This window comes from Halichoeres trimaculatus, unplaced genomic scaffold, assembly GCF_033239565.1.
Source record: "Halichoeres trimaculatus isolate MK-OKI-2021-1 unplaced genomic scaffold, fHalTri1.1 fHalTri1_scaffold_10, whole genome shotgun sequence".
In the NCBI taxonomy this organism is placed as follows: Eukaryota; Metazoa; Chordata; class Actinopteri; order Labriformes; family Labridae; genus Halichoeres; species Halichoeres trimaculatus.
In genome coordinates this window covers 18,941,489-18,955,768 of record NW_027437187.1, presented here as the reverse complement: position 1 = coordinate 18,955,768, position 14,280 = coordinate 18,941,489, and the positions used below count along the sequence as shown (strand labels likewise).

General features: G+C 39.8%; 2 protein-coding genes across 2 annotated transcripts; one reads left to right on the top strand and one right to left on the bottom strand.

The window, feature by feature from the left end:
* The first annotated feature begins 2,466 nt into the window (after window positions 1–2,466).
* Window positions 2,467–10,867, top strand: smad3b (SMAD family member 3b). Its single transcript, XM_074677128.1, has 9 exons — window positions 2,467–2,940; window positions 6,065–6,258; window positions 6,372–6,506; window positions 6,751–6,825; window positions 6,920–6,970; window positions 7,908–8,120; window positions 8,203–8,340; window positions 8,464–8,608; window positions 9,120–10,867. Exons 1-9 carry the CDS (start codon window positions 2,738–2,740, stop codon window positions 9,241–9,243), a joined length of 1,278 nt encoding a protein of 425 aa, XP_074533229.1. The 5' UTR covers window positions 2,467–2,737; the 3' UTR covers window positions 9,244–10,867.
* A 192-nt stretch (window positions 10,868–11,059) lies between these two features.
* Window positions 11,060–14,184, bottom strand: aagab (alpha and gamma adaptin binding protein). Its single transcript, XM_074677129.1, has 10 exons — window positions 13,987–14,184; window positions 13,480–13,670; window positions 13,268–13,364; window positions 13,075–13,164; window positions 12,880–12,963; window positions 12,697–12,776; window positions 12,416–12,506; window positions 12,197–12,301; window positions 11,971–12,020; window positions 11,060–11,759 (listed from the first exon to the last, which is right to left on the bottom strand). The coding sequence occupies exons 1-10, from the start codon at window positions 14,078–14,080 to the stop codon at window positions 11,682–11,684; spliced, it is 960 nt and encodes a 319-aa protein (XP_074533230.1). The 5' UTR covers window positions 14,081–14,184; the 3' UTR covers window positions 11,060–11,681.
* Window positions 14,185–14,280: the final 96 nt, after the last annotated feature.

The following is a 14,280-nucleotide window of genomic DNA, read 5'->3' as shown; positions in this document are numbered from 1 at the left end:
ACTCCCTATTTGCAAGGTTATGTTATCATCCTCTTCTTTATTTTATTTGTATTGTTATAATGACAATGAAATGGGTGAATAAATTGCTTCTGAATGATTTTATTGGATGATACACACCAGTAAAAGCTGTCAACATAAACAAAAAAAGGAAAAAAAAAACTTTAGGGTTCTCAGGTGGTCACAGTCCCTCATGTTCCACCATTTCTTTCTACTTTGCAGAAACAGAGTTAAATGTTGGTAATCCATTGATAATTCTTTACAAAAGATGAATGTCTCCCAGCATGTCAGTGTATCTTTGTTATTGTTACGTTGTGTGATGTAGTGTGATTACCCCTGTGGCTCTGAATCCAGAGGAGGAGGACTAAAAGTTGTTTTGATTCAGACCAGAAAGAGGGACAAACCAGGGAGGTCACTCCTGCGTCAGATTTGGAGGTGCCACTGTCTGGGGAGAGATTGATGGCTGTGAGCGACAGATAACAGCCTGCAGTGTGAAGGGAGATTAAAAACCGGCAGAGATTGTAGGGAGAATCGGACCCCACCCGTTTGGGGCTGTGTTGAACAGCCATGTCTGATTCTGACACACTGCAATTAGCTGTGGGGGCAATTACAGGTCTGTGAAGGGTAAATATGTGGGTGTGTTTTCCTCAAATATATGGAAGAAGCTATCATTTATCCAATAAAATCTGAATTAAGAACAGAGCTATGACCTAACATTTTTGGGATTGATTGGTTTTAAAGCTATAGTACAACAATATTTTGCTAATACAGATCAATAAAAGGCATATTTTCTTTAATTGCCTCTCCAGCCTTGTTTAAGTATTGTTGTGACAGCAGTCAGGCTGATCAGGCCCCTGCACCACATTCTGCTTGTTTTCCTTTTAACTTATGAGTGGTCCATCACAATGTCATTGCTGTCCATCAGATTGTATGCACTCATCATTCATTCAGCCTGCTGCCATGTTTTTGTCCAAAATCCTTCCTCCTTCTGTCCTCAAGACCCTCTCTTGCCTGCCATGGTCCATCTGCCCCCCCCTGCAAACACTGCACAAACAGAGACATGCAGAAAACTTCACACACCAGCTGTTCAGCTCTCCATCCCATGGCAGTTAGATGTGCTGAGGGGATCCTGAAGCAGACCATCAAGTACTGGGCTGTTTTCATCACCACTGACAGAGTATCTCAACAATACTTTAACATTGTCAACACTCTTCTGCCAAAAAAAAAAGAAAAAAGAAAAGAATAAAAAGAAAGAAAGAAAGAAAGAAAGAAAGAAAGAAAGAAAGAAAGAAAGAAAGAAAATATAACATAGATTTTCAAGACTTTGAAGAAGGTAAAGATACTATGAATCCAACACATCTTGAAATCTAATATACTGTGTATGTATATGTCTAATTTCACCATTTGCTCATGCCAAATAAGGAAGATGGTTTATGTTGCTTTATGCCACCAGAGCAAATCCCTGTCAACTAAACGTTGACTCTGAAAAGGTAACACTGAATGATCATTAAGATCAGTTTTAACTTGTAGGTTTTTGTTGCTTTAGTTTGTGCAAGATGATAAAATGCAACTAAATTTTATACAGTCTGTGATAAAAATCACAATTCTTACAGACTGCTGTTCGTTCTGTTTCACTGTTCATATGAGGATCATCAGTAGTTTAACCCCTAATGAAAAAATGTTGAAATGCAGACAAAATTGTAAGCATATAACAGTGTTTACAGTTAATTATGACTTTAAACAGGACATACTTGCAGCAGACTTCTCCATAGAGAGCCATTAATAGTCAACATTATCGCTGAAGGTGCCACTGCCAAGATAGCTATTATATTTATCTAAGACGGAAGTAAGAAGCCATGCCAAATAGTTCCTTAAAAATAGACCACAGTTATTGATGGAAGTTATAAATATAGAGAGAAGAAAGGGGAATGGATCTGTTCAGTGATATTTATAGCACAAGCACACTGCTGTTTACAGGGGGCAGCAGCCAGAGATACATTTACCAGTTATGCCATAAAACTCCAAATATCTTTGAATACAGACTCCTTCCTGGTCCATTTAAGGGGAAAAACACATCTAAGGTGAAATTAAATAACTTTTATAAGGGGCTCATTGGGGTGACTCCAGGGGATCTTCTATTTATAGACATATAAATGCAAAAGTTGGATCACTTTTCGGAGTTGACATATCTTTCATTACAACAGTTTTTCTATTTCTTGCTGTATACAGCCCGGTTTGATGAGGGGAGGGGGTTTACCTAGTTTGGGAGAGTGAAAGCCTTCTGCGTGGTTCTTTTTTTGAATAAACTTTTTTTTCTTCAAATTTCATAGTCTTATTAAGTTACGGAAATTTGGGATTATCTTACCCAGGTGAAAAATTATATTGATAATGTGTAATTTTTTTAATCTATATGAAATGTCCTGGGACGCTCGCTTGGTACAGGTGGACAGGACAGCTGACCGGAGGGCTGGAGGAGGGGCAGACAGACAGTCCTCTGCCGGGGGAGCTGCTCCACACAGACCGACAGACAGCCAAGTCGACCGCAGTGAACCTGCGACGCAAGCCGCCGCTGCTGCTGCCGAGTCTCCGGCAGCAACCAGCCGTTTGTCTGTCTGGGAGTTAAGCTAGCTTAGCTCAGTAGCAGTCTTTACGGTGGGGATAAAAACTGAGCTACTGTTGATTCTGGACTGCAGAATTAAATGAAAACTGCATTTAACTGCTAAAAAGTTGCATTTTTAAAATGTCGATATTACCGTTCACTCCTCCAATCGTGAAGAGGCTTCTTGGCTGGAAGAAGGGTGAGCAGAATGGACAGGAGGAGAAATGGTGCGAAAAGGCTGTCAAAAGTCTGGTGAAGAAGTTGAAAAAGACGGGACAGTTGGACGAGTTGGAAAAGGCCATCACAACACAGAATGTCAACACGAAATGCTTAACCATACCCAGGTAACGACACGAGCAGAGCTAACTGTGTCTACTACTTAGCTAAGCTAAGCTGGCTAACTGCTGTTGATGACAGCTAACGGTAGCTAAGTAGCTTGCTAGTTAGCTACTGCAGATATTAGAAGATAGTTGCTTTGGCACTCCAGTGTTTTGTTTTATTCCATTAAAAGCATCAAATTTAAGTGACAGTGTTCAGAAAGAACTGAAAAGACAAGGAATGGTTTAATGTTGTGCATTTGGTATCGCACTGCAATTAGCCTTAGCTGCAATTGTTCAAAATAGTATCACAGAGCCAGCAGTAGCTGTTCGGTAGAAACTCGAATGACTTTTTATTTTACTTTGTCAAAAAGTATAGTAATCTGGTATGTACCTAGCCTTGAATGGCGACTCTGGGGCGTTTATGTACGACTAGATTAATGTTAATATCAGTAACTGGGGCGGTTAGCCTCATCCCGTTGAACCACGAACCTGTCTCATCATACTGTAACCATATTTAACATGACCAGTATATCAGAGTTATTTTCTCAGTTTAACAAAGATGCATCACCTCTGCATAGATGCTATTTCTAGAATTATATGGTCAAATGACTGAAAAAGTTTGAAGATATTTCGGTTTCACATCAAGCTTAGATGCTGACATATCAGCAGTGACACATATAATATCAGAGCTGCATAAGCAAGTTTCACCACTGTTCACGTGTGATGAAGAGGAGAATGTGGGGTTTGGCAAAGCGAAGCCTCTGACTCACAGGGGGATGTTTAGACTGGAGCGTGTGAACTCTAGGAAAGTTGGATTTCGGTTTGGGATTTCCCATGTGGACACCCATCTGTATCTCATAGTTTGCTGATATACGAGACAGATTGTTTTTGGTGCTAGTTTGGTTATACACACACACATAGTTGTACTCTCTGTGGTCTGAATGAGTCATGATAACTTTGCAGACAGTTTTATTTAAGTTGCACACTGTCTTTAGTCTTCTGTCTGTTGTCATAGTAAAACTTTAAACAATAGAAGACCCATTTATTTATATATATGTGTGTGTGTGTGTGTGTGTGTGTGTGTGTGTGTGTGTGTGTGTGTGTGTATATATATATATATATATATATGTATACTAAAACCCCAGAAACTACAATAATGATTAAGTTAAGAACACTCAAAGGAATATGACAATGTGAGGTAGGTTTTAATCATACTGGATCATTTCTTTAACAAGAAACACAAGCAGGTTGTTGTGTTACCCTGAAATTACGTTTCTGGGTGAAAAGTTATGCAGGTTCACATTTAGGCCAGAAGTAAAAGGCAATGCAAAAGGAGCTCCTTGAAAATATTAGATTCCTGGACCCCCCCCCCCCAAGCTTTATTAAGTCACACAACTTGTTGGCCTCATTAACAACAAAAAGAGATTCCCCTTCATAGTTTGACTTAGGGCTGAACAATTCATCGATTTCAAACCGACATCGCAATGTAATAGGATGCAATTTTCAAATCCCTAAGGCTTCAATTAGAAAAAAAAAAAGTTTCATGTACACAGACCTGGAAGGAATATAGTAACTTGTACTTGTTCTCCCTTAAAACCAGCAACAGTCAAAATGCTGTTTTTTTCCTGACAAAAAAAACCCAGTGAGCTACAAAGATCCATCCAGTAGATCATAGAGCCATACCCCTTGGTTACTTTTTTTCTGTATGGTTTGTTACTCTTACTGACAACTGAAGGTCAGTAAAATTTCACAGTGTTCCTTTGTTTTTTTTTTTCAATTAAGAGATGCAAAAAAAGACCTATTTAAATGCTAACAGTATCTTTTGTTGGTTAGTCATACTATAAAATGACTTAAAACCTGTGTTAAGTGAACACTGCAGAAGATAAACATCCCCCCCATAAAATCGTATGCTAAATCACAATATTGGTCTAAAAAAATTGCAATTACATTATTTTCCCAAATCGTTCAGCCCTAGTTTGACGATGGGGGTTAAACCTACATTACAAACTTTTCTCTGGGTCTTGGGAATGTGCTGCAGACTCAGAGGAGGGTGTGGGCCACTGTTTGGATTAAGGTTCACAGTTGGAAGGGTTAGAGACTGTAGGTTTACAGAATAACAGCTGTCTTGCTATCTGATGGGACTGCAGGGATTCAGTAGCTCTTCACTGAAGCAGGCCAAATGTGTTCTGTACTATAAATGGCCTATACTTCAATTTTTAGTTTGTGCCCCTTTTCCCTAAAATAAAAAGCAGAAAGGTCACAAGAAATGATAATATACAATAAAGATCTCCAATTGGATTAAACAGGGGTCAATCCCATCAAAGATGAAGAAATGCTGACCCAACATTACACCCTCTAAGATGTCTTGTGTCAGAAAGTTTGGATGAGATGCTCATTGCTGCTCACAGTACACAGTGCTTTTGATTAAGCATTCCTTTGTGTCATGATTTCAGTGACATAAAGTTTTTAAGTATATAAAGTTTTTACACATGTTTTGGACAAGAGTAATCATTTTAAATGTGATTCCTGTGCACCCATACCCTCTATACACAGTAAATACTGATACTGCCTTGAGTTTCTTAAATTCCTATTACATATTTGTGAAATGTTGAAGAGTCTGTTTAATGATAAAATTTTTGTTTGACTCTGTAATTTGCCTTGGTGGGTCTCATTCATATGACCAGCTGGGGTTTAGCAACAAAACAGCACCACCACCACAGCTGACTATTTGTGAGGAGAAATATCCAGAATCTACTATTGTCCTTTCTCTTCTCTGACGCCAGCTTCATGGCCTTGTCTGTCTGCACATGTTCCTACTCTCATAAAGTACATAAAAAAGGGGGGATGCCAAGTCTTTTTACTTACTTTATTTTATTTGTTGAATTAAAAAGCAAACAACCTGTGAGCCAGATTCATTATTGGGTAAAATAATGCATTTTCAACTTGGGCAACATCTATCAAATGTTTTGAGTTACTCCCTTAGTGAGTGTTGGTTTATAAAGAACTTCAGATGTTCAGACTGTCTTATTTCAAAAGCTTGACTTTAGTTGTAATCAGACCAGGGTAAGAGATGGGGGTCACACACCGAATTTTAGGGTTCACTCTGCGTGTTTCAATGAAATCTTTTTTTGGTGTGTGTTTGTCTCAGGTCTTTGGATGGGCGTCTCCAGGTCTCCCACAGAAAAGGTCTTCCTCATGTAATCTACTGTCGCTTGTGGCGCTGGCCAGACCTACAGTCTCATCATGAGCTGAGGGCTGTGGACCACTGTGAATTTGCCTTCCACACAAAGAAGGATGAGGTCTGTGTCAACCCATACCACTACCAAAGGGTGGAGACTCCAAGTGAGTGCAGTAAATTGCTAAATGATTCAACTGACAGTAGTTCAGATCATGCATTTGCTGTGTAGTTTACAGTATAAAAATGTTCCTTAATGAGGGTATGTGCATGTCTCCAGTTTTGCCTCCTGTACTGGTACCAAGACATACAGACATACCAGCAGAGTTTCCACCTTTGGATGACTACAGCCCATCCATCCCTGAAAACACCAATTTTCCAGCTGGCATCGAGCCCCAGAGTAACTATATTCCTGGTAAGGAACCTGTGTCATTATTTCAGTGCACAAAAAGTCTGTAAACTCTTATTTTCATCATAAATTATCTTGAGCATGGTACAAGTTACAAGGACTGTCCAAAATTGAACGTTTCTCTGAATGCAGCTCTTAGAAATACTGACTGTTGTCCAGACATACCAGACAACAAGAGTAATATTTTTTTGTTACTTTTTTGCATTTCGCTTCAAATTTCTCAATTTTTATTTGTATATGTATTTTCCAGAAACTCCCCCACCAGGGTATCTCAGTGAAGATGGTGAAACAAATGATCACCAGCACAACCAAAGCATGGACACAAGTGAGTAATATGGGGAAAAACACCTGCACTGTACAGGCCCAATTTGTTTTAATTAAGAAGCTTGATCCAGTCCTTCATTTCTGCTCTGTTTAAGGTTCACCCAGCCTGTCACCCAATCCTGTGTCACCCACTAACAATAATCTTGGTAAGAAACTCAACAGGAATCTGCCTCATTTACCATATCATTGATGATGTGCACCTACCTGCTTATGCATGAAGTGCACAGCGCAAAGCACACCTCTCTGAATTCTGCCAAAGCCAAGGAAGTGTACCATGCCTGAACACGGTACAGAGTGGTCACACTGGCCAAACAAACTGGACTTCATGGCTGAAACATGCTTGAGCGTGGTATAGATGGCCAGTGTGGTCGCACACCTCGTGTCCGTGGGGTTCTTTATCTCGCCTACTGGTAGTATGTCAGGAAAAACACCCATGCCTCTGTTTTTTCTCTGGGTCTCAGTGCGTCCTCAACCTAAGCGTTCCTCAACCTCTTGCCACAAAGCCATGAATTTTCCCTTCCTTTCTTGACTAAGAAATCCTTTCACACACCTAAAACATTCCCATAAAATGCTGCCTTTACTCTTTCCTTCTCCCATCTTTTACTCCCTAGATTTCCTGGTACTGAGAACCATTTTTAAGCTCGTCTTGCAGAGCTTTGGTCCCTTTTTTCTCGTCTACCGTCATTGTTTTCACTGCTGTCTCTTTGTTGACGAATCTTTCTGTATGATCTATATGAATTATGCCCCTAATCAGCTGTTGCCTAGAGTGTTGGAGTCTATAGACAGTGAATGTAGGAACAGGATAGAACAGGCATATGTGTGAGTGCTTGATGAGCTACAAACAGTAAAGTTTGGGAGGCTCAGCCTCAGGTCAGCATGAGAGTGTGTGTGGTATGATTTGAGTCTTCGTCCCTTCCCATGAGAAGCTCCACTTATCAGCTTATCCTTTCTGTGACATCTGTCAGTCAACAGGGGGTTACTGTGAATAGAATAAATTTATGACCTTCCCAAGACTTTTTTCATTGAATAGACTGGAGCATGTACTGTGTGTGCATTAATGACACTCCATCTCATTCCATCCAGACTTACAACCTGTTACGTACTGTGAGTCTGCCTTCTGGTGCTCCATCTCCTACTATGAACTCAACCAACGTGTTGGAGAGACCTTCCACGCCTCACAGCCCTCCCTTACAGTAGATGGATTCACAGACCCCTCCAACTCTGAACGCTTCTGTCTTGGCTTGCTGTCCAACGTTAACCGCAACTCAGCAGTAGAGCTCACACGCAGACACATAGGTACTTTTATTTATTTCCCTTTACATCAGCATGATCAGCTGGCAGTGTGCACCAAGGGACTATAATGTCTTCTTCTCTCCAGGACGGGGTGTGAGGTTGTACTACATTGGGGGAGAGGTGTTTGCAGAGTGTCTTAGTGATAGTGCCATCTTTGTCCAGAGTCCCAACTGCAACCAGCGCTACGGGTGGCATCCTGCCACTGTCTGCAAAATCCCCCCAGGTGAGCATGAGTGGATGAACACAAATTCTTGCAACTATAAAGAAAACACTGCTCTTTGGATACATTGATTGTTTTCTTTGCTTTTCAGCCTCACAATGAATATTTTGTTTTTTTCATTTCCAGGCTGTAACCTGAAGATCTTTAATAACCAGGAGTTTGCTGCTCTACTTGCTCAGTCAGTCAACCAGGGCTTTGAGGCTGTGTACCAACTCACCAGGATGTGTACCATTCGTATGAGTTTTGTTAAGGGTTGGGGAGCTGAGTACAGGTAATTGGATGTTTTTTAAACTTGTCTGATATTTTCATTAACTCCCAGGTGTTAAGGGGATGAAAAACTGAGGTAGTGTCATGCGCATACAGTAACAGGCTTGAAGATTCAGAAGAGGATGATGGGGGAGGGTGCAGCAGTGAGTAGGCAAGAGAGGGTTGAGTAATGGAGAAAGAATGCAGCAGGCATGCAGTGGTGAAGGGGACACGAAGTGGGAGGTGAACACATTTCAGACACCTCAGCAAGGGGGATTCCCAATGGACTGTGAGTGCTGCGTGTTATATTTCTGGCACCAAACACCTTGGAGAAAAACATCCCTGATAGAAACTTCAATGACTTCAAAAATAGACACCAATGTGTCAGACACTCAAGAAGGATGAGAGAAGCTGAGTGGGCTCTGAAGAAGTTACATTATAGATAAAAACTAGCTGTGATTTTTAACGCATTTGGATATAAAGACGTGTGAACTATGTCAGACTGTATAACTCCTGTCCTTCTCTGTACCCTGCAGGCGTCAGACAGTGACCAGCACCCCCTGCTGGATAGAGCTACACCTCAACGGCCCTTTGCAGTGGCTTGACAAGGTCCTCACACAGATGGGTTCTCCCAGCATCCACTGCTCCAGTGTGTCATAGAATAAGCTAATGCTTTTAAAGGAGCCCTCCTTCACTCTAATGCTCTTATTCACAAACAACATAGGAGAACTCAGGCGTCCCTTAATGCTGATAAGGAAAGAGACACCATTTATGGTGTTGTGACCCTCCTCCCCTGCTGTCAAACAGTTCACCTCACATCTGTAGCACTTTTCGGAGTTCCATTTAATTTCTCCATTTGATCATTACTTAGGACTTGTACATTGTTTCATGTGTTCAACAGGCAGCCATAGGATATTGGGTAAAAGGTTCAAATTCATTCAGAATTCATCCAGACATATGTCTCTGTGCCGTGTCATTTTTTGGTTTTCTCTTTTCTTAAAAAAAAAAAAAAAAAAGAAAAAAAAAGTTGAAAGATGAAAATATGGTAGTTTTAGCTGCATCATCAATTTAAACATTTCAAAACTATTTTGATTCTATGAATTAGCTAAAACTATGGCGGAATGATCATTACTGGTGTTTCAGTGTCCCAGTACCACTTTGTCATCAATAAATAAGCAAGCTTATTTATCAATTTAACCATAAACCTGTCATTCTGAGTTTCAATTCAACAGGATATATTAATAACTTACAAGGTACTTATTAACTTACAAAGTACAAAGTACTTTGCCAATGTTGCATTAATGAAAGTGTTGATTATTTAATTGATCTCTAATCAGTGTTTTATCTATTTCAAATGAAACCTAGGCAGTAGAACCATTGTTTCTTGAAAAGAACCCTTGTATGAAAACTATTTTGCTCAGTGAAAGAGACATTTTATAAGTTATTTTTGCATACTGTCTTGCATGGGAATATATTTTTTTTATTGCCTCAATTTGATTGTACATAAATATTTATAGCCTGTGATTTCTTGTAGTCATTTTGCTTGAAACATTGGACCTGACTGACCTCTGGCATGAGTATGCTTACAAAAAACTTCTGCTTTAATGACCCAAAACATAACTTCATTTAAATGCAGGCTTTTAAATGCGGGTCAAGCTTTTCTGTGTAACAAGAGATAATTGTACCAGCTTGTCTTATTTCATAATAGGAAGAAAGGACAAAGTATCATCGGTCGTAGGGGAATGGTTGAATTTAGACACTGTTACTGATGTGTTGTTCATCCAGTGATGGCATGCTGAGTGTGAACATATAGAGGTTTTTCACATATTACATTCTGTTTACCAATACTACACTATGCCCCTTGTGGATAAATGATACACTTCAAATTTACTGTGTTGATAGGTGTAAAGTTTAGTTCTAGCAGTAGCTTGCTTGTCCAGTAAATAGTGTACTTCACATACATTGCTACAAAGCATGTGTTATAAGCTTGGTGTCCTTGATCATTGTCTATGAAGCTGCCATGTTTAGCTTGCACTTACTCACAGTATATAAGACTGAATCACCATGGTATCTATCTAAAAGGGATGCATGGTACCAAACCAAAATACTGTGTTTTAGTCGTCAGTAGACCTGTATTAGTACTTGTGTTCCTTGATATCTTTAGTTGGTGGTTTTCTGTTCAGTCTTATGTATATGGTTTTTCACATGGCTTAATATTTGTTTGCAAATGACCATTGTTTTATTATCTGGGAAAAAAATAATAAATTGCAACTGAGTAAAAAGAGTTCATATTAATCTGTTTGTAATAAAGGAATGGATGTAAATTCTACTTCAAGCCCACCTTCCTGTCATACACACCTATCAAACCATCAGAGGTGATGATATAAAATAGGGAAATCCAGAGGATCATAGTTTGTGGAGTTTCGTTGGGTGGTGTAAGATCATTTAATATGTATGGTCTAAAACAGACTGCAGCTAAACCAAATATTTTATTTATTGCAGAGGTACTCCATGGCAGCACACTTTTGTTCCTATATTCCAGTCATCAGTTTTCTTTATAAAAGATGAGCATCATGTAACCATGCAGCACAACAGGTATCATGTTTAAAACAATACCACACTTTACAGGAGAGATCAGAGAATTTCAATCACAAGTTTTTATATTCATTTAACAGAATGTGCATAACTCTTCTATGGATAAGGCACATTATGTCACTTGTAAATATAAGTGACAGCTGTACCTAAAGGACTTATACTTAAAGTCTGTATGTTTTATTCTTGGGTTACCCCAACACTATTACATGCTGAGGTTCACACAGAGTTTAAGAAGGACCCATGGGAGATGGCTGAAGGTCAGGGCCATCCATTGGCTATCTTTCCTCCTAGTCAAGATATTCAACTGCTTCTCACAATACACCAGTATTGCAGTCATTTCACTAGAAAATTAAGTTTCTAAACATGATGACGCCTACGGTACCATCTGTTAGCATTTCCACTTTCCAAGTGTAATAAGTGATTCAGAGGGCGCTGGATCTTGTGGGAGATTGAGGAAAGAAGGAGGATCTGAGGGAAAGAGGCTGAGTCACAGGTAGCTACTTTCAGCTTTCTTCTCCTGATGAAAGCCCATCTATCTCGTCATCATCACCACCAATGGCCATCCAAAAAGCTTTTGCCACCTGGAAATCACACTCAGTATCAATACTTTGTACCAGAGTTTAGATTTAAACATTTTGATCCATCTCACCCTTATCATTATGACCATCTTATCATTATCTCTTATGTAGGCTGTGCAGAATAGACTGACAGTTATGTGAGGTTGCAACAATAGTCAGTTATTTAACATTTCTTTCTGATAAATCTTGCAACTAGTAGAATATAGCTGCTTACCTTCTCTGCATGAACTTTTCTCTGCTCATGAGGTAATGAAGAGGCCTTGTCTGCAGGTTAGAATTGGAAGAAAAGGGGAAATCAGCTTTGTAAATGTTCACCTGTGCACTAAAAATGAAAGCAAGGTTTAAAAAAAAGGCCCAAAATCTTGTGTGTAATGAGAGATGAAAGGAAATGAGGCTTTTGTCCTCTGGATTTGCATTTGGTTACCATTCCCAAAACTTACCCTTCATCTCTTTTAATTTGGTAAAGAGGCGTTCAAAGTTATCCACATCTGCATCCCCAGCCGTGAGATTAGCAAGTTCCTGAATGTCCAGATCAGTCATAGCATCTGAGGAATCAGAGCAAGAGAACATTAATGATTTCAGATGTGAAAAGGTGTTTCCTAAGACAAAAAAATTCAGACATAATAAAGGGCAAAATCCATCAGAAGTTTTCCACTTACCAACCACGGTATCTTCCTGTGTGTTTATGCCACTCTCTGTATGGTTAGCCTCTTCACTGACACATGTGCCCTCTACTGACAGGTTTGAAGACTGGCATCACAAAAGGATTGAGATTAGCATGTCTTGTTATTAAATGACAGTTAAAAAAGCAATTGCCATAGCATTCATATATTTTAATCCAAAATTAACAAACATTGCCAGTTATAAACAAAAAAAAAAGAATAAATACTAATTGAATGTTAATATATTAAAAATGGAATGGAAATATAATGCAACTTACTGGTGGGTCTTGACAGCTGCGTGGGTTGTTGTGTCTTGAAGCCACTAAACTACTCATTAGACCAAAGCCCTGGTTGTGCCCTATCAGACAGAGATTTTCTCTTTCATATCCTTCACCTTCACAGAGAAACATTCAACAGGCAGGGAAACTGCACATATAAATGTTTTGGTGATATCAACTCACCATCCTTCATCTCCACACTTGACCACACATTAGCATTGAGGGCCTGCACAATTCTCTTGACTCCAGTTGATTCTGGAAAATCATCTGACAAAGGGAACAAAAAAAAAGTGTGACTGAGAGAAAGCAACATCCAAAAACACTAGAACAAGTACATTTGCCCTATATCAGTGTGAATTCTGCCTAGTGAAAACTCACCATCCTCATCAGGCAATTCTTGTGGATTGAGCTCAACCAGCTCAAACGCATGAGCCAGACACCACTGTTGTGCTTCATGTCTGGTGACTCCTGGGATAAAAAAAAAAAAAAGGACACATTTAACATGCAGTGTACTACCCCGCAAAACTGTACTCACGGGCTTTTAGTTTCCATACAGCACTGCAGAACTAACCATTCTCACTGACTCTGTCACACACCAGAATGAGAACCTCTGGAGCAAGATCCTCAACCACTGATATCCAAGGGTGAAGCTTCTCAAGACCATCCTTCTGCAAATACCAAGCATGCACAATAATACATTTAATCCATGTCCGAATGAATGTATGATCATAAAGTGTACACGTTGGGACCTTTCCAATTGAATGTCAGTGTTGAGTCACGCACCACTGTACTGTCAAAATAAGCGATGAAAGCCTGCATAGAATGGGCGATCTCCGAAGACATTTGAAACGTGCTTGGTACAGCACACAACCGAACGTCAGCTGTGTAGTATTTGTTGTTGATGGTCCAGGGATACCAGACTACTAGTTCCTCTCTCTTGACGGGCTCCGGCAGACTCGTCGTACTGAGGATTTCTGTGGAAAATAAACACCACTCGTTATGAACAACACCACGTTGCATAGACAGTTGCGTTGTTGTTTATGCCTCAACCTGCTTTAAACCTGACTGCCTCCTACCATGAAAATTCCGGCGTGCTTAACCTCACCAGACTTACCCGTTGACGCGCACTAATATACCTCGCAAAAATAAGTCTCCTAGTTTGCCTGACCACCGTTGACAACGTGCTGATAGGTCCTGTGCGCAGGTAATGTTCTCTCTGGAGCTATAATATAGCCTTGTTTGCATTAGCCTTAAGCTAATTCATACATTTAAGCCATGCTATAAACTTACGTTTTATGAGATCTTCTTCTTTAAAACTAATGTCACAGCTAGTGATGATCACACACGGAACAGCCATCTCTGTGTTTTCGTCCGCAGTTGACATTGTAACGTTTTTTTTTTGTGCAAGCTGATCCACTTGCTAGCTTGACGGGACGATAACCAACTCTGCTAACCTTTCAACTATGACTCAGTCGCTTTGACGTCTCTTCCGGTGCAACAAAACTGTGAAGCAATATGGGAATTCGTTTAAAAATGCCTTCTGTTGTGTTCGTATTAATTATACAGTTTATTTTCGCTCTTACT